This window comes from Nerophis ophidion, linkage group LG26 (genome assembly GCF_033978795.1).
Source record: "Nerophis ophidion isolate RoL-2023_Sa linkage group LG26, RoL_Noph_v1.0, whole genome shotgun sequence".
In the NCBI taxonomy this organism is placed as follows: Eukaryota; Metazoa; Chordata; class Actinopteri; order Syngnathiformes; family Syngnathidae; genus Nerophis; species Nerophis ophidion.
In genome coordinates, this window is record NC_084636.1 from 13,439,875 (window position 1) to 13,460,101 (window position 20,227).

Sequence of the window (20,227 nt, forward strand, 5' to 3'; positions counted from 1 at the left end):
ATGATATTATAATTAATAAACATTAATTAATGAATTATTATTATATGTTATAATTAATACACACTATTATAATTAACATATATGATATATATAATATTATAATTAATACATATATAATATAATAATATTATAATTAATAAATATGAATTAATCCATTATTAATATTATTATTATAATGTGTTAATGAATACATATAATAAATATAATGAATTAGTTAATTATTATTATTATTGATATGATTATTGACATTATTAATTTAATTATTAATATTAGTAATATATTATAATTAATATATATGTATAATTTTATAATTAGTCAACATTAATTAATTCATTGTTAATATTATTAATATAATGTTATAATTAATATATACATAATAATATAGTTAATTTATTATTTATATACTTATTGATAGTATTAATATAATTATTAATATTATTAATCTAATATTATAATTAATGTATATAATATATATCCTCTCTAGTCAGTTTCACTAGTCTTTTCATACTTTTTATTCTCTCGGTTTTTTTTTTACATTGCCTCTTAGAGTGGTCTTAGGCCACATTGTATATTGTGTATATTGTGTTGTTTCTGTATAATGTGTGGTTTCTTGTTTTTTTAAAAGCAAAGCACCTCAGGGAAGCAACCTACATTTCGTTGGACCTGTACATGCACAATGACAATAAAGATCATTCATTATTTCATATAATATTATAATTACTAAATATATAATAATATCATAATTGATAAACATGAATTAATAAATTATTAATATAATGTTATAATTAATATATATGATATTATAATTAACACATTTTAATTAATTAAAGATCTACCAGAATAAGGAGGAATTTCGTCTCCGAGGCCAGTTGATGACGAAACATTCTTCTTGCATGACTATTTTTACCGCACGACAGCCGTATAGTGAGCGCTTGTCTTCCGCCATTGACCCGGTTCAAGTTCAAATGTCGAAGATGTTCATATTTACAGTGGATCCAGGTGCTGCTTATTTTAACTCCAGCAAAAAGCCTGAAAACAGATGTGGCGTTAAACAGCGCTCGGCTACGTCCAAACATAACAACATGCACACCCAGCCAGGCGCTTAAGGCTCAGCTAGTTTATTTGATCGTGCGCGAGTAAGAAGACGTGGGATCCACAATGTGAGTCCTGCGGGCTGCCAAAGCCTCCAGGATCATGCCACGGCAAGACAAGGTAGTCTGGCACAGAACTCCTAACTGCTATTAGGATAAATTTATTTGGAAGACTTTCTGGCAGCTTTTGTTTAGGACGGCGACATGCTAGCCTAAAGCCAGGGTCTGCAACCTGCGGCCCTAATGGCTACCTGGAGCTTTTTAAAAAATATATGACAATAGAAAAATATGGTGGGGGAATATGTTACAGCCTGGCAAGTCAAGAAAATAAATAAATAAATAATAAATGGGTTGTACTCGTATAGCGCTTTTCTACCTTCAAGGTACTCAAAGCGCTTTGACACTACTTCCACATTTACCCAATCACACACACTTTCACACACTGATGGAGGGAGCTGCCATGCAAGGCGCCAACCAGCACCCATCAGGAGCAAGGGTGAAGTGTCTTGCTCAGGACACAACGGACGTGACGAGGTTGGTACCAGGTGGGAATTGAACCAGGGACGCTCGGGTTGCGCACGGCCACTCTCCCCACTGCGCCACGCCGTCCCTAAATGAGGTTTAAATCCCAAGTAAAGCGAATCCAAAATAGTGTATGTCTTACATATGGGATTAGTACGGAGGGTCAGCAACCCGCGGCTCTTTAGCGCCGACATAGTGGCTCCCTAAAACTTTTTCAAAAATGCATTATAATAGAAAAATATGAAGCAAAAAAATGTTATAGCCTGGCAAGACAAAAAAATGTGGTTTAAATCCCAAGTAAAGTGAATCCAAAATAGTCTGTGTCTTAAATATGATGTTAATACGGGGGTCAGCAACCCACGGCTCTCTAGCACCGCCCTAGTGGCCCCCTGGAATTTTTTCAAAAATGCATGAAAATAGAAAAATATGAAGGAAAAAAATTTCTTAGCCTTGCAAGACAAAAAATGAAGTTTAAATCCCAAGTAAAGTGAATCCAAAATAGTCTATGTCTTAAATATGAGGTTAATACGGGGGTCAGGAACCCACGGCTCTATAGCGCCGCCCTATTGGCTCCCTGGAACTTTTTAAAAAATTTATGAAAATAGAAAAATATGTTGGGGAAAAATGTTCTAGCCTGGTAAGACAAGAAAAGGTGCTTTAAATCCCAAGTAAAGTGAATACAAAATAGTCTATGTCTTACATATGGGATTAATACGGAGGGTCAGCAACCCGCGCTCTTTATCGCCGCCCTAGTGGTTGCCCCAAGCTTTTTTTAAATGTATGAAAATAGAAAAATATGATGAGGGAAGATCTTCTAGCCTGGCAAGACAAGAAAAGGAGCTTTAAAGTCCAAGTAAAGCGAATCTAAAAAAGTCTATATCTTAAATATGAGGTTAGTACGGAGGGGCAGCAACACGTGGCTCTTTAGCGCCGCCCTAGTGGCTCCCTGGACCTCCTTCAGAGATGTGTTGAAATGGAAAAATTTGGGGGGAACATTTTTTTTGCCTGGCAAGACAAGAAAAGGAGCTTTAAACCCCAAGTAAAGCAAATCCAAAACAGTCTATGTCTTAAATTTGGGATTAGTACGGAGGGTCAGCAACCCACTGCACTTTAGTGCCGCCCTAGTGGTTGCCCCAAGCTTTTTCAAAAATGTATGAAAATAGAAAAATATGTTGGGGAAAAATGTTCTAGCCTGGCAAGACAAGAAAAGGAGCTTTAAATCCCAAGTAAAGCGAATCCAAAATAGTCTATGTCTTAAATATGAGGTTAGTACGGAGGGTCAGCAACCCGAGGCTCTTTAGCGCCGCCCTAGTGGCTCCCTGGAACTTTTTCAAAAATGCATGAAAATTTAAAAATATGAAGGAAAAAAAGTTTTAGCCTGGCAAGGCAAGAAAAGGAGCTTTAAATCACAAGTAAAGTGAATCCAAAATAGTCTATGTCTTAAATATGAGGTTAATATGGGGGTCAGCAACCCACGGCTCTCTAGCGCCGCCCCAGTGGCTCCCTGGAACTTTTTCAAAAATGCATGAAAATAGAAAAACATGAAGGAAAAAAATGTTTTAGCCTGGCAAGAGAAAAAAATTAAGTTTAAATCCCAAGTAAAGTGAATCCAAAATAGTCTATGTCTTAAATACGAGGTTAGTACGGAGGGTCAGGAAACCCGCGGCTCTTTAGCGCCGCCCTAGTGGCTACCTGGACCTCTTTCAGAGATGTGTTGAAATGGAAAAATATGGGGGGGGGAAATTTTTCTAGCCTGCAAAGACAAAAAAAGGAGCTTAAAATACCAAGTAAAGCGAATCCAAAATAGTCTATGTCTTAAATACGAGGTTAGTACGGAGGGTCAGCAACCCGCGGCTCTTTAGCGCCGCCCCAGTGGCTCCCTGGAACTTTTTTAAAAATGCATTAAAATAGAAAAATATGAAGGAAAAAAATGTTCTAGCCTGGAAAGACAAAAAAATAGGTTTAAATCCCAAGTAAAGTGAATCCAAAATAGTCTATGTCTTAAATATGATGTTAATACGGGGGTCAGCAACCCACGGCTCTCTAGCGCCGCCCTAGTGGCCCCCTGGAACTTTTTCAAAACTGCATGAAAATAGAAAAATATGAAGGAAAACAACGTTCGTAGCCTGGCAAGACAAAAAAATTTGGTTTAAATCCCAAGTAAAGTGAATCCAATATAGTCTATGTCTTAAATATGAGGTTAATACTGGGGTCAGCAACCCACGGCTCTATAGCGCCGCCCTAGTGGCTCCCTGGACCTATTTAAAAAATGTATAAAAATAGAAAAATATGTTGGGGAAAAATGTTCTAGCCTGGCAAGACAACGAAAGGAGCTTTAAATCCCAAGTAAAGCAAATCCAAAATAGCCTATGTCTTAAATACAAGATTAGTACGGAGAGTCAGCAACCCGCGGCTCTTTAGCGCCGCCCTAGTGGTTCCCTGGAACTTTTTCAAATATGCATGAAAATAGAAAAATATAAAGGAAAAAAAATGTTCTAGCCTGGCAAGACAAAAAATGAGGTTTAAATCCCAGGTAAAGTGAATCCAAAATAGTCTATGTCTTAAATATGAGGTTAATACGGGGGTCAGCAACCCGCAGCTCTTTAGCGCCGCCCTAGTGTCTCCCTGGAGCTCTTTCAAAAATGCATGAAAATAGAAAAATGTGAGGGAAAAAAATCTTCTAGCCTGGCAAGACAAAAAAATTTGGTTTAAATCCCAAGTAAAGTGAATCTAAAATAGTTTATGTCTTAAATATGGGATTAGTACGGAGGGTCACCAACCCGCGGCTCTTTAGCGCCGCCCTAGTGGTTACCCGGAGGTTTTTCAAAAATGCAGGAAAATAGAAAAATGTGAGGGAAAAAAATGTTCTAGCCTGGCAAGACAAGAAAAGGAGCTTTAAATCCCAAGTAAAGCGAATAAAAAATAGTCTATGTCTTAAATATGACGTTAATACGGGGGTCAGCAACCCGGGGCTCTTTAGGGCTGCCCTAGTGGCTCCTTGGAACTTTTTCAAAAATGCATGAAAATAGAAAAATATGAAGGAAAAAAATTTTGTAGCCTGGCAAGACAAGAAAAGGAGCTTTAAATCCCAAGTAAAGCGAATCTAAAAAAGTCCACGTCTTAAATATGAGGTTAGTACGGAGGGTCAGCAACCCGCGGCTCTATAGCGCCGCCCTAGTGGCTCCCTGGACCTATTTTAGAGATGTGTGAAAATGGAAAAAGTTGAAGAAAAAAAACATTTATTTGTTTTAATATATTTTCTGTAAAAGCACAACATGACACAAACCTCCCTAATTGTTAGAAATCCCACTGTTTGTATTAAACATGATTCTCTAATGAAGTATTGGGCGAGCGCCGTTTTGTCTTACTAATTTCTGGCGGTCCGTGAACTCACCGTAGTTTGTTTACATGTACAACTTTCCTCAACAATGCCAGAGAAAGACATATTTTATGCCACTCATTCTTTGCCTCAGTTTGTCCACCAAACCTTTTATACAGTGCGTGAATGCACAAAGGTGAACTTTGTTGATGTTTTTGACTTGTGCGGAGTGCATGACTGCAAGCAAATCAATCATTATGCCTGGTTTGTAGGTATATGTGCGCTCATTTAATTTCCTTTACTTATGTCCTCTGTGTGTTTCATTTATATCTGCATGTCTCATGACACATTATTTGTATGTAACATTGCCTGCCTTTCTGATAGTTGTTTTCCACAGTGTTCCAGACCACAGCAAATGTAACCGAGCTGGGAAAGACTGTAATAAATCCATTAGAAGAAGACAGCCCGCCATTTCCTTTAACTTGGACACACACATCTATACCTTTGACAGTCATTTCCAAGAGTTATCTCACCCGCTGGGAAGTTTTATTGATGTTTTCTAATCTTGTAAAAATGTGTAGAATAAATATTACATTTTATTTCGACAAGTACTGTATTTCCTTGAATTGCCGCAGGGCATATAGTATGCGCCTGCCTTGAATTACTGCCGGGTCGTTTCGCCTTCAAACTCGCACAGGAGAGAGTTTGAACCCTTCTGATTAAAAAATTATCAAAAGAGTTTTGATTACTGCTCCGGTTTTGATTTTACGCGCCTTCAAAGAACCCCTGTGCAAAGTTTCCTAAAAAATGTCATTTTTGCCTTTTTGAGCTGTAATGTGACCCCCTTAAAATGCTTCAAAGTGCAAGTTATAGCTCTACTATGCAAAGCGAAAGCCATTTATCAACAACATCCAGAAACGCCGATCTGTAATTTGACCCCCTTAACATGCTTCAAAACTCACCAAATTTTACACACACATCAGGACTGGTGAAAATTGCCATCTAATAAAAAACCAAACCCTAAAAATCAAAATTGCACTCTAGCGCCCCCTAGGAAAAAACATAGAAAAAACTGGTTGTAACTTCTGTTAGGAATGTCGTAGAAACATGAAACAAAAACCTCTATGTAGGTCTGACTAAGACCAGGGCTTGAGTCGTGGGGGCAGCAGCCAAAGGCGGACCCGACCAACGCTGCTTGCAGCTTTAATTATTTTTGCAATACTATCAATTTTGCAATTTTTGCTGAATGTGTGGCGGGCCGGTAAACGATTAGCTGCGGGCCGCAAATGGCCCCCCGGGCCGCACTTTGGAGACCCCTGCACTAAGGTAACCAGCTCCGGATGAGGCTCCCGAGAGTCTTTCTTACCGGTTGCCTTCCAGGTGGCTGGTTTTGGCCCCGACGTAGTAACTCTGCGGTATGTCTTTGCCGTCGTGCTGCCACGTGACTTTGGGGGCCGGGGAGGCGTGGATGAGGATAGTGAACTCGGTCTCCTCCAGGAGGCTGACAAACTGAGTTGCTAGGATACCGCTGTGGTCCAAGGCCACAAAGGAACTCTCCTCTGTCGGGAATACAAAAAGCAGTTAAAACAGGAGGTCTTCTGTGGACGATGAGTTCAGGGGCGATGGGTCTTACCGAAGACGGTAATGGTCACGGTGTCCACTCGGACCATTCCGCTGCCTTCGTGGGTGACCGAGCACTCGTACGTGCCGCTATCCTGCAGGCTTGCTTGTTGGATAACCAGGGTGTAGACGACCCGGTCTGGGAGAATCTGTTTCTTCTGAACAGCGTTCAAAGCCTGCGAGAACAGAGGATGAACATTTTTATTTTTTTTTTTCCCGGGATCTTAGACTGTAGTTCAAGGGGCTGATGGCTAAAACACCTCACAAGAGATGAAACATGAGCGTAAAAGCAGAAGTCCAACTCTCTGGAAAAGAGCTGAAAGGAACCCTACTGTACTCAAGGAGTGAAAATGTGCTGTTTAGATTAAACCGAGTCTGTGCAGGAATAAACTATATTGCCCGTCCAAGATCAGAATCAGGTGTCCTAATGACTTGGCTCGACCTCAGGTGTATAAAATCAAGACTTCGGTTTCTACAAACATTTGTGAACGAATGGGCCGCTCTCAGTGATTTCTAGCGTGGAACTGTCATAGAATGCCACCTCCATCCATCTTCTTCTGCTTACCCGAGGTCGGGTCGCGGGGGCAGCAGCCTAAGCATGGAACCCCAGCCGATTTATCCAGCTCCTCCCGGGGGTTCCCGAGGCGTTCCCAGGCCAGCCGGGAGACATAGTCTTCCCAACGTCGGACGTGCCCGAAATCCTGACCAAATCCCCGAACCACCTCATTTGGCTCCTCTCGATGTGGAGGAGCAGTGGCTTTACTTTGAGGTCCTCCCGGATGGCAGAGCTTCTCACCCTATCTCTAAGGGAGAGCACCCTTAAACTCATTATACCCGTGATCTTGTCTTTTCAGTCATAACCCAAAGCTCATGACCATAGGTGAGGATGGGAACGTAGATTGACCGGTAAATTGAGAGATTTGCCTTTCGGCTCAGCTCCTTCTTCACCAAAACAGATCGATACAGCGTCCGCATTACTGAAGACGCTGGACCGATCCGCCTGTCGATCTCACGATCCACTCTTCTCTCACTCCTGAACAAGACACCGAGGTACTTAGATGCCACCCTTGCAACAAATCCAGTCGTAAAATTTCCCCGCTCCTAAATATTCCAAAGTAGACTGTCGGCTTTTATTATAAAAAAATGGAAGAGTTTGGGAACAACAGCAACTCAGCTACCAAGTGGTAGGCCACATAAACTGACAGGGAGGGGTCAGCGGATGCTGAAGCGCATAGTGCAAAGACTTTCTGCACAGTCAGTTGCTACAGAGCTCCAAACTTCCAATTAGCCCACGTACAGTACGCAGAGAGCTTCATGGAATGGGTTTCCGGTAAATTGAGAACTTTGCCTTCTGGCTCAGCTCCTTCTTCACCAAAACGGATCGATACAGCGTCCGCATTACTGAAGACGCCGCACCGATCCGCCTGTCGATCTCACAATCTACTCTTCTCTCGCTCCTGAACAAGACTCCGAGGTACTTAGATGCCACCCTTGCAACAAATCCAGTCGTAAAATTTCCCCGCTCCTAAATATTCCAAAGTCGACTGTCGGCTTTTGTTATAAGAAAATGGAAGAGTTTGGGAACAACAGCAACTCAGCCACCAAGTGGTAGGCCACGTAAACTGACATGGAGGGGTCAGCGGATGCTGAAGCGCATAGTGCAAAGACTTTCTGCAGAGCTCTAAACTTCTAATTAGCCCACGTACAGTACGCAGAGAGCTTCATGGAATGGGTTTCCATGGCCGAGCAGCTGTATCTAAGCCAAAAATCACCAAGTCCAATGCAAAACGTGGGATACAGTGGTGTAAAGTACGTTGCCACTGGACTCTAGAGGAGTGGAGACGCCTTCTCTGGACTGATGAATCATGCTTTTCCATCTGGCAATCTGATGGACGAGTCTGGGTTTGGAGGTTGCCAGACAATGCTACATTCCGGACTGCAGTGTGAAATACGGTGGAGAAGGAATTATGGTGTGTTTTTTTTTTTCCAGAGTTGGGCTAGGCCCCTTAGTTGCAGTGAAATAAAATTTGAATGCTCCAGGATACCAAAACATTTTGGACGATTCCATGCTCCCAATCTTGTGGGAACAGTTTGGAACGGGCCCCTTCCTCTTCCAACATGACTGTGCACCAGTGCACAAAGCAAGGTCCATAAAGACAAGGATGACAGAGTCTGGTTTGGATGAACTTGACTGGCCTGCACAGAGTCCTGACCTGAACCCGATAGAACACCTTTGGGATGAATTAGACCGGAGACTGAGAGCCAGGCCTTCTCGACCAACATCAGTGTGCGACCTCATCCAAATGATCAGGATCAGGTGTCTTAATCAATAAATGTAAATAAACAAATAAATACACCCAGCCACAGGTGTTTAAAATCAAGTACATAAGTACTTGATTAAGTAAGTCACTTGAGTACTTGATTTACTTAAGTAAATCAAGTACTTTCTACAAAAGTGAAATTTCTGATGGACGAGTCTGGATTTGAAGATTGCAAGGAGAACGGTACATTTCGAACCGCATTGTGCCGAGTGTGTAATTTGGTGGAGGAGGAATTATTGTGCGGGGTGGTTTTTCAGGAGTTGGGCTTGGCCCCTTAGTTCCAGTGAAAGACACTTTGAATGCTCCAGAATACCAAAACATTTTGGACAATTCCATGCTACGGAACAGTTTGAAGCGGGCCCCGTCCTCTTCCAACATGACTGTGCACCAGTGCACAAAGCAAGATCCATAAAGATATGGATGACAGAGTCTGGTGTGGATGAACTTGACTGGCCTGCACAGAGTCCTGACCTGATCCCGAGAGAACACCTTTGGGATGAATTCTCAACCAACATCAGTGTGTGACTTTACCAATGCACTTTCGGAAGAATGGTCAAAAATTCCTATAAACAAACTCTGCAACCTTGTGGACAGCATTCCCAGAAGAGTTGTAATAGCTACAGAAGTCAGACCCACATCATATTGAACCCTATGGGTTAGGAATGGGATGGCACTTCAGTTTCATATGTGAGTCAAGGCAGGTGGCCAAATACTTTTTGGCAACATAGTGTATCACAGCATCTGTGTTCCACGTCTTACAGACGACAGGGTCAAAGGATTTACGCTTTCTTACTACTTTGAACTTCTCCATTTCCCTGGGGCCATTTGTCCCTCACTTAGACTTCCCCGGTCTCTACAGCGCGAAGGATAAAGCCGACAGACACGTCCTCAGAAGGCCACTTTTGCCAAAACTAGCGCTGAAATATTTAAAGTCCTACTGAAACCCACTACTACCGACCACGCAGTCTGATAGTTTATATATCAATGATGAAATATTAACATTGCAACACATGCCAATACGGCCTTTTTAGTTTACTAAATTGCAATTTTAAATTTCGCGGGAAGTATCCTGCAATTTGTTCAATTAATAATGGAGACGTCAAAGAAGAACGATGTAGGTGGGAAGCGGTGTATTGCAGCTGCCTTGAGCCACACAAACACAGCCGTTGTTTCTTTGTTTACATTCCCGAAAGTGAAGCTTTACTATGGAACAGAGCGGTCAAGCGAACATGGTTCCCGGCCACATGTCAACCGGCAGGTTTCGGTGAGAAAATTGTGGTAATAAGTCGGCTCTCGCGTCGTTCTTCCTGCAGCTGTCAAAGAGGCAGCTGCAACTCTCTTGCCTCCTCCGCACACACCCGTGGCCACACCCCTCCGACTTTCAGGTACGACAGTATAATCTCACTACAACACTAGTAACACAATAAGCAGATAAGGGATTTCCCAGAATTCCATCCATCCATTTTCTACCGCTTATTCCCTGTTGGGGTGGCAGGGGGTGCTGGCGCCTATCTCAGCTACAATCGGGCGGAAGGCGGCGTACACCCTGGACAAGTCCCCACCTCATCGCCGGGCCAACACAGATAGACAACATTCACACACTAGGGCCAATTTAGTATTGCCAATCAACCTATCCCCAGGTGCATGCCTTTGGAAGTGGGAGGAAGCCAGAGTACCCGGAGGGAACCCACGGCATTCACGGGGAGAACATGCAAACTCCGTACAGAAAGATCCTGAGCCTGGGATTGAACCCAGAACTGAAGGACCTTCGTATAGTGAGGCAGACGCACTAACCCCTCTGCCACCGTGAAAACCCATTTTCCAGAATTATCCTAGTAAATGTGTCTAATAATATCTGAATCGCTCCCACTGCCCTGTCTTTTTTTTTTCTTTTTTTCTAGTCCTTCACTCTTACTTTCCTCATCCACGAATATTTAATCCTCGCTCAAATTAATAGGGAAATCGTCGCTTTCTCGGTCTGTATCGCTCTCGCTGCTGGTGGCCATGATTGTAAACAATATTCAGATGTGAGGAGCTCCACAACCCGTGACGTCACGCGCACATCGTCTGCTACTTCCGGTACAGGCAAGGCTTTTTTATTAGCGACCAAAAGTTGCAAACTTTATCATCGATGTTCTCTGCTAAATCCTTTCAGCAAAAATATGGCAATATCGCAAAATGATCAAGTATGACACATAGAATGGACCTGCTATCCCCGTTTAAATAAGAAAATCTAATTTCAGTAGGCCTTTAAGGACCAAGGAAACAACATAAAGGCACGACAAGTGTCTTTTTCAAGGCAAGTAGAACCCAAAAGAAGTGCAATGGCGCTCACCTGCGTTTTGGGGTGGAGCCACTGCTGCTGAAAGGCGGCGCCGGCGGGGGTGACGCAGGTGACGTTGAGCGGCTGCCCCGCCCTCAAGGCGTCCGTGTTGGCTCTGGCGTCCACGTGAAAGTCCTCCACGTGGCTGGGCGCTGCAAGAGACGGCATGGAGTGATCGCCGGGAAGTCATTTGTCATGGACTTGAGTGGAAGCAGACGTGTTAGGTCATCTTTCCGTCTTTGCGATCATGACGCAACATCATGGCTGCCATGCAGTGAGATCAGTCTAGCAGTGTTTTTATGTTGTTCCAATTCACTTTTCAGACCACAGTCGTGGTCAAAAGTGTACGCACACTTGTAAAGAACATAATGTCATGGCTGTCTTGAGTTTCAAATAATTTCTGTAACTCCTATTTTATTGTGATTGAGTGGTTGGAGCACATACGTGTGGGTCACAAAAACACATTCATGAAGTTTGGTTCTTTTATGAATTTATTATGGGTCTACTGAAAATGTGACCAAATCTGCAAGGTCAAAAGTATACGTACAGCAATGTTAATATTTGCTTACATGTCCCTTGGCAAGTTTCACTTCAAAAAGACGCTTTTGGTAGCAAACCACAAGCTTTTGGTTGAATGTTTGACCACTCCTCTTTACAAAATTGGTGCAATTCAGCTGAATTAGTTGGTTTTCTGACATGAACTTGTTTCATTAGCATTGTCCACACGTCAGGACATTAGGAAGGCCATTCTAAAACCTAAATTCAAGCCCGATTTAGCCATTCCTTTACCACTTTTGACGTGTGCTTGGGGTCATTGTCCTGTTGGAACACCCAACTGCGCTCAAGACCTGATGATTGTGGGGGTATAGCTCGGTTGGTAGAGCGGCCGTGCCAGCAACTTGAGGGTTGCAGGTTCGATTCCCGCTTCCGCCATCCTAGTCACTGCTGTTGTGTCCTTGGGCAAGACACTTTACCTACCTGCTCCCAGTGCCACTCACACTGGTTTGAATGTAAAAATTAGATATTGGGTTTCACTATGCAAAGCGCTTTGAGTCACTAGAGAAAAAGCGCTATATAAATACAAATATAATTCACTTCACATTTTAGGTTGTCCTGAAGAATTTGGAGGTCATTCTCATTTTTCATTGCCCCATGACATGTTTATGTTTATGACTTGTTGGAGTGCTAATCAGGCATATTTGGTCACTGCAAGCTAATCGATGCTAACATGCTATTTTAGGCTAGCTGTATGTACATATTGCATCATTATGCCTCGTTTGTAGGTATATTTCTATTACTTATGTCATCTGTGATATTAATTGTCTCATGACACATTATTGGCTGCATTTCTGAGCCATGTTGTTCCAGACCACAGCAAACGTTGCCCAGCTTGCAAAGATTGTAATCCATCTATTAAAAGAAAACAGCCTGCCGTTTCCTTTAACTTGGACAAACACATCCATACCTTTGGCCATTAAAAGCCAGTTATTTCCAGAAGTTATCTCCATTTTACTAATGTTTTCCAATGTTGCAAAAATGTGTAGAATAAAAACTCAAATACAACATTTCTGTCAACAAAGATTTGCGTCAGCCTTTGATAGGAGGCTATTGTAGTTAATACAGACACTTACATCATGTGTTGCATTGATTATAACACTTATATAAGACTTTTAAAGTCATTTTGATAGTAGGCTAATATAACTAATATAGACACTTACATCATGTGTTGCCTTAATTATAACACTTATATAAGACTTAAAGTCATTCTGATAGTAGGCTAATACAACTAATATAGACACATCATGTGTTGTCTTCATTTTAACACTTATATAAGACTTTTAACGTCATTTTGATAATATGCTAATAAACAAACTTAAAGTGTTTCGCCCTGTGGATTATTTTTCATGTGTACAATTTCAGAATATGCTTGCTGTATTTTTGGCCAAAGAAAACTATTTTGAAGTTGTCTTTATTTTTAACTTATCATGCCATGATTTTCCTCCAAATGGCCCTTGGGACAAAACGAGTTTGACACCCCTGTCTTACATCATGTATTCTATTTCTAGCTTACACTTTTAAACAGTTAGGGATAAAATGTAATTTATCTCACCGCCATCCTTGACTGTGTAGACGGCGCTGGTGGCCACCTGCCCTCCCATGGTGGTCTCGCACTGGTAGCGGCCGGCGGGGAAATCGCCGAAGAAGCCCATCTTGTTGTCGTAGAAAGCGGACACCTTCTCTCTGCCGGGGACGCTCCGCAGGGTGACGTGAGAGTTGGGGTCGGACACGCGGCAGGAAATGACCACTCCGACGGAGCCCACCACATCGTCAGGGGTCTCTGGCACGAATGGAGACAGGGGGTCTGGGGGGGAATGGTTGGTGTTGTTTTATATTTGGTATTACTTTGCAGAGTCATCTGTGTCGTTGCAAAGATTATGTTTCATGTTTTTTTTTTTAACCAATCTTGCTGACATTTGACAAACGTCCTTGTCAGTCCCATAAAAAATGTGTACCTAGAAAAGTGACAGTGGCTGCTGTGTGAGAAATTTCAAGTCAATCCAACTTACAATAGAAGCAAGTTTTCAGATTTTGTAGTATCATTTGTTTACCAAATTGTTATAAGTACACCTCAGCATTACATATCATTATTAACATAAAAATAAAAATAGATGGATAGAGATGAATCCAGATCAACTTACAACAACGAATAACTTTGTCAACATTGTGTTTTAATCTGTAACGCAAAATGTTATAAATAATAATACATTCAAATTGATCAGCAACATTAACTCAGGAGCACAATATATAAAACACCTTAAGCTATATATATATATATATATATATATATATATATATATATATATATATATACATATATATATATATATATATATATATATATATATATATATATATACATATATATACAGTGGGGCAAAAAAGTATTTAGTCAGCCACCGATTGTGCAAGTTCTCCCACTTAAAATGATGACAGAGGTCTGTAATTTTCATCATAGGTACACTTCAACTGTGAGAGACAGAATGTGAAAAAAAAATCCAGGAATTCACATTGTAGGAATTTTAAAGAATTTATTTGTAAATTATGGTGGAAAATAAGTATTTGGTCAACCATTCAAAGCTCTCACTGATGGAAGGAGGTTTTGGCTCAAAATGTCAGGATACATGGCCCCATTCATTCTTTCCTTAACACAGATCAATCGTCCTGTCCCCTTAGCAGAAAAACAGCCCCAAAGCATAATGTTTCCACCCCCATGCTTCACAGTAGGTGTGGTGTTCTTGGGATGCAACTCATTATTCTTCTTCCTCCAAACACGACGAGTTGAGTTTATACCAAAAAGTCCTATTTTGGTTTCATCTGACCACATGACATTCTCCCAATCCTCTGCTGTATCATCCATGTATCCATTTTGGTATAAACTCAACTCGTCGTGTTTGGAGGAAGAAGAATACTGAGTTGCATCCCAAGATCACCAGACCTACTGAGAAGCATGGGGGTGGAAACATCATGCTTTGGGGCTGTTTTTCCGCTAAGGGGACAGGACGATTGATCCGTGTTAAGGAAAGAATAAATGGGGCCATGTATCGTGAGATTTTGAGCCAAAACCTCCTTCCATCAGTGAGAGCTTTGAATGGTTGACCAAATACTTATTTTCCACCATAATTTACAAATAAAATTTTTGAAATTCCTCCAATGTGAATTCCTAGATTTTTTTGTCACATTCTGTCTCTCACAGTTGAAGTGTACCTATGATGAAAATTACAGACCTCTGTCATCATTTTAAGTGGGAGAACTTGCACAATCGGTGGCTGACTAAATAATTTTTTTGCCCCACTGTATATACCTATGTATATAAATATATATATATATATATATATATATATACAATCCCCGTTTCCATATGAGTAAGGAAATTGTGTTAGATGTAAATATAAACGGAATACAATGATTTGCAAATCATTTTCAACCCATATTCAGTTGAATATGCTACAAAGACAACATATTTCATGTTCAAACTAACAAACATGTTTTTGTTTTCAAATAATCATTAACTTTAGAATTTGATGCCAGCAACGCGTGACAAAGAAGTTGGGAAAGCTGGCAATAAATACTGATAAAGTTGTGGAATGCTCATCAAACACTTATTTGGAACATCCCACAGGTGTGCAGGCTAACTGGGAACTGGTGGGTGCCATGATTGGGTATAAAAACAGCTTCCCAAAAAAGGCTCAGTCTTTCACAAGAAAGGATGGGGCGAGGTACACCCTTTTGTCCACAACTGCGTGAGCAAATAGTCAAACAGTTTAAGAACAACGTTTATCAAAGTGCAATTGCAAGAAATGTAGGGATTTCAACATCTACGGTCCATAATATCTTCAAAAGGTTCAGAGAATCTGGAGAAATCACTCCACGTAAGCGGCATGGCCGGAAACCAACATTGAATGACCGTCACCTTCGATCCCTCAGACGGCACTGTATCAAAAACCGACATCAATCCCTAAAGGATATCACCACATGGGCTCAGGAACACTTCAGAAAACCACTGTCACTAAATACAGTTTGTCGCCACATTTGTAAGTGCTAGTTAAAACTCTACTATGCAATGCGAAAGCCATTTATCAACAACATCCAGAAATGCCACCGGCTTCCCTGCGCCCGAGATCATCTAAGATGGACTGATGCAAAGTGGAAAAGTGTTCTATGGTCTGACGAGTCCACATTTCAAATTGTTTTTGGAAATATTAAGCGAACTATCCAGACTGGTATCGACGCAAAGTTCAAAAGTAAGCATCTGTGATGGTATGGGGGTGCATTAGTGCCCAAGGCATGGGTAACTTACACATCTGTGAAGGCACCATTAATGCTGAAAGGTACATACAGGTTTTGGAACAACATATGCTGCCATCTAAGCGTCGTCTTTTTCATGGACGCCCCTTCTTATTTCAGCAAGACAATGCCAAGCCACATTCAGCACGTTTTACAACAGCGTGGCTTTGTAAAAAAAAAAAAAGGAGTGTGGGTACTTTCCTGGCCCACCTGCAGTCCAGACCTGTCTCCCATCGAAAATTATGAAGCGTAAAATACGACAGCGGAGACCACGGACTGTTGAACGACTGAAGCTCTACACAAAACAAGAACGGGAAAGAATTCCACTTCCAAAGCTTCAACAATTAGTTTCCTCAGTTCCCAAACGTTTTTTGATTGTTGTTAAAAGAAAAGGTGATGTAACACAGTGGTGAACATGTCCTTTCCCAACTACTTTGGCACGTGTTGCAGCAATGAAATTCTAAGTTAATTATTGTTTGCAAAAAAATAAAGTTGATGTGTTTGAACATCAAATATTTTGTCTTTGTAGTGCATTCAATTGAATATGGGTTGAAAAGGATTTGCAAATCATTGTATTCCGTTTATATTTACATCTAATACAATTTCCCAACTCACATGGAAACTGGGTTTGTACCTGAATTTTGAATATTTTGACTTTTACGACAAAAATAAACAAACCACAGTCCAAAAATGGACCACCTAGTACTGACAGTAATAAATAACCACTTGATCTCAAACAACAGCATTCTGGATTAGAAATTTGGGGGATAATTAAACCAAACACTTACCAGGAACAAAAACGTATATCTCGGCTTCCGTGGCTTCCTCCGGGTTTCCCGCCAAGTCCTCGTAGACGCAAACGTAGTAGCCGGTGTTCTCCACGGTGGCGTTGTAGATGAACAAAGTGGCGGTGAGGTATCCAGGGTAGACGAAAGTGTTGTGGGGTAGAGGTTCCACCCAGACTACGTTGTTCTTGCCGGTGCAGCTGATGTTGAACACCGAGTCGGGCCTCAGGACGAACTCGTCCTCGTTGGAGACGATGGTGGGCGGCGACAGTCCTCGTGTAACTGGGCAATATTCACACTGTCAGCCCGCGCTGGAATTGAACGGCGTCAATACTAAGAGACCTACCTGTGACTGTTAGCGCCAGGATGGAGACAAAGATCACGCCTAATTTTGTAGAATCATCCATGTTGATGGATGTTCTAGCCTGGCAAGACAAGAAAAGGAGCTTTAAATCCCAAGTAAAGCCACTCCAAAATAGTCTGTTTTAAAATACGAGGTTAGTGCGGAGAGTTTTTAGCGCCCCTGGACTTCTTTCAGAGATGACTGAACATTGAAAAATGTTAACATATTTTCTGACGGAAAACAAACCTTCTTAATTGTAAGAAATCCCGCTGTTTACATTAAACATGCTTCACTGATGAGAGTATTTGGCGAGCAGCGTTTGGTCCTACTAATTTCAGCGATCCTTGAACCCACCGTAGTTTGTTTACATGTGCAACTTTCTCCGACGCTGCCACAGAAAGATGCGTTTTGCGCCACTCCGTCCGTGTCTCATTTTGTCCACCAAACGTTTTATGCTGTGCGCGAATGATGTTTTTGACCTTGTTGGTCACTGCAAGCTAATCAATGCTAACATGCTATTTTAAGCTATCATTATGCCTCGTTTGTAGGTATGTTTGAGCTCATTTAATTTCCTTTACTTATGTCCGCACTGTATTTAATTTATATTTGCATGTCTCATGACACATTATCAGTATGTCATATTGGATGCATTTCTGAGCCCTGTTGTTCAGACCACAGCAAACATTACCCAGCTTGCAAAGATTGTAATCCATCTATTAAAATAAAACAACCTGCCGTTTCCTTACAGTAACTTGGACAAACACATCTATAGTTAATGCAGACACTTATATCATGTGTTGCCTTCATTATAACTCTTATATAAGACTTTAAAGTCATTTTGATAGTAGGCTAATATAACTAACATAGACACTTACATCATGCGTTGCCTTCATTATAACACTTATATACGGCTTTTAAAGTCATTTTGATAGTAGGCTAATAAACCTAATATAGACACTTACATCATGTGTTGTCTTCATTATAACACTTATATAAGGCTTTTAAGTAATTTTGATAATACGCTACTATAGACACTTGCATCATGTGTTGTCTTCATTATAACACTTATATAAGGCTTTTAAGTAATTTTGATAATACGCTACTATAGACACTTACATCATGTGTTGTCTTCATTATAACACGTATATACGGCTTTTAAAGTCATTTTGATAGTAGGCTAATAAACCTAATATAAACATTTCCATCATGTGTTGTCTTCATTATAACACTTATATAAGGCTTTTAAGTAATTTTGATAATACGCTACTATAGACACTTGCATCATGTGTTGTCTTCATTATAACACTTATATACGGCTTTTAAAGTCATTTTGATAGTAGGCTAATATAACTAATATAGACACTTACATCATGTGTTGTCTTCATTATAACACGTATATACGGCTTTTAAGGTCAATTTGATAGTAGGCTAATATAGACACTTAAATAATGTGATGTCTTCATTATAACACTTGTATACGGCTTTTAAAATCATTTTGATAGTAGGCTAATATAACTAATATAGACACTTAATCATGTGTTGTCTTCATTATAACACTTATATACGGCTTTTAAAGTAATTTGATAGTAGGCTATATAACTAATATAGACACTTACATCATGTGTTGTCTTCATTATAACACGTATATACGGCTTTTAAAATCATTTTGATAGTAGGCTAATATAACTAATATAGACACTTAATCATGTGTTGTCTTCATTATAACACTTATATACGGCTTTTAAAGTAATTTGATAGTAGGCTATATAACTAATATAGACACTTACATCATGTGTTGTCTTCATTATAACACGTATATACGGCTTTTAAAGTAATTTTGATAGTAGGCTATTATAGCCAATATAGACACTTACATCATGTGTTGTCTTCATTATAACACTTATGTACGGCTTTTAAAGTATTTTTGATAGTAGGCTAATATAACTAATATAGACACTTACATCATGTGTTGTCTTCATTATAACACGTATATACGGCTTTTAAAGTAATTTTGATAGTAGGCTATTATAGCCAATATAGACACTTACATCATGTGTTGTCTTCATTATAACACTTATATACGGCTTTTAAAGTAATTTGATAGTAGGCTATATAACTAATATAGACACTTACATCATGTGTTGTCTTCATTATAACACTTATGTACGGCTTTTAAAGTATTTTTGATAGTAGGCTAATATAACTAATATAGACACTTACATCATGTGTTGTCTTCATTATAACACGTATATACGGCTTTTAAAGTAATTTTGATAGTAGGCTATTATAGCCAATATAGACACTTACATCATGTGTTGTCTTCATTATAACACTTATATACGGCTTTTAAAGTCATTTTGATAGTAGGATAATAAAAAATATAGACACTTACATCATGTGTTGTCTTCATTATAACACTTATATAAGGCTTTTAAAGTATATTTGATAGTAGGCTAATATAACTAATATAGACACTTATATCATGTGTTGTCTTCAATATAACACTCATATACGGCTTTTAAAGTCATTTTGATAGTAGGCAAATATAGACACTTAAATCATGTGTTGCCTTCATTATAACACTTATATAAGGCTTTTAAGTAATTTTGATAGTAGGCTAATATAGACACTTACATCATATGTTGCCTTCATTATAACACTTATATAAGACTTTTAAAATTTTGCGGCTCCAGTCAGATTTTGTTGTTGTTGTATTTTTGGTCCAGTATGACTCTTTCAACATGTTGGGTTGCCGACCCCTGGGTTAGTAAACTATGATGACTTCCAGAGAAGTCATGTAACGGATGGTGTAGTTCACAAAGGCTGCCAAAAGAGGGCGACATAGTCCACCTCTTTACGCCACCAAGTCCTTCAACTCGCTTTTTTTTTGTTCCCCTTTTCCCCCCTAAAAGTTCGATTGTTCGTGTTTTACATGCAACTGTTGCTGATGTCTGTTTTGCATGACTTTTTTTCGCCCCTTAATTTAAGTTAAATCCTGCTTAAAAGCTTAATTCTGTATAGTTTCTCTAATTAGGTTTCAATATGTTTTTTGAGGACG

General features: G+C 40.1%; 1 protein-coding gene across 1 annotated transcript in view; it reads right to left on the minus strand.

Moving 5' to 3' along the window:
* Positions 1-20,227, minus strand: part of pdgfra (platelet-derived growth factor receptor, alpha polypeptide) — a 60,058-nt gene that overhangs the window by 38,796 nt on the left and 1,035 nt on the right. Inside the window, exons 2-7 of the mRNA XM_061888764.1 lie at positions 17,173-17,251; positions 16,830-17,108; positions 13,307-13,558; positions 11,209-11,348; positions 6,566-6,728; positions 6,299-6,491 (exon numbers count right to left, since the gene is read on the minus strand). Of these exons, the coding sequence (XP_061744748.1) occupies positions 6,299-6,491; positions 6,566-6,728; positions 11,209-11,348; positions 13,307-13,558; positions 16,830-17,108; positions 17,173-17,233 (1,088 nt within the window). The 5' untranslated portion in view covers positions 17,234-17,251. The remainder of the gene's footprint in view (positions 1-6,298; positions 6,492-6,565; positions 6,729-11,208; positions 11,349-13,306; positions 13,559-16,829; positions 17,109-17,172; positions 17,252-20,227) is intronic.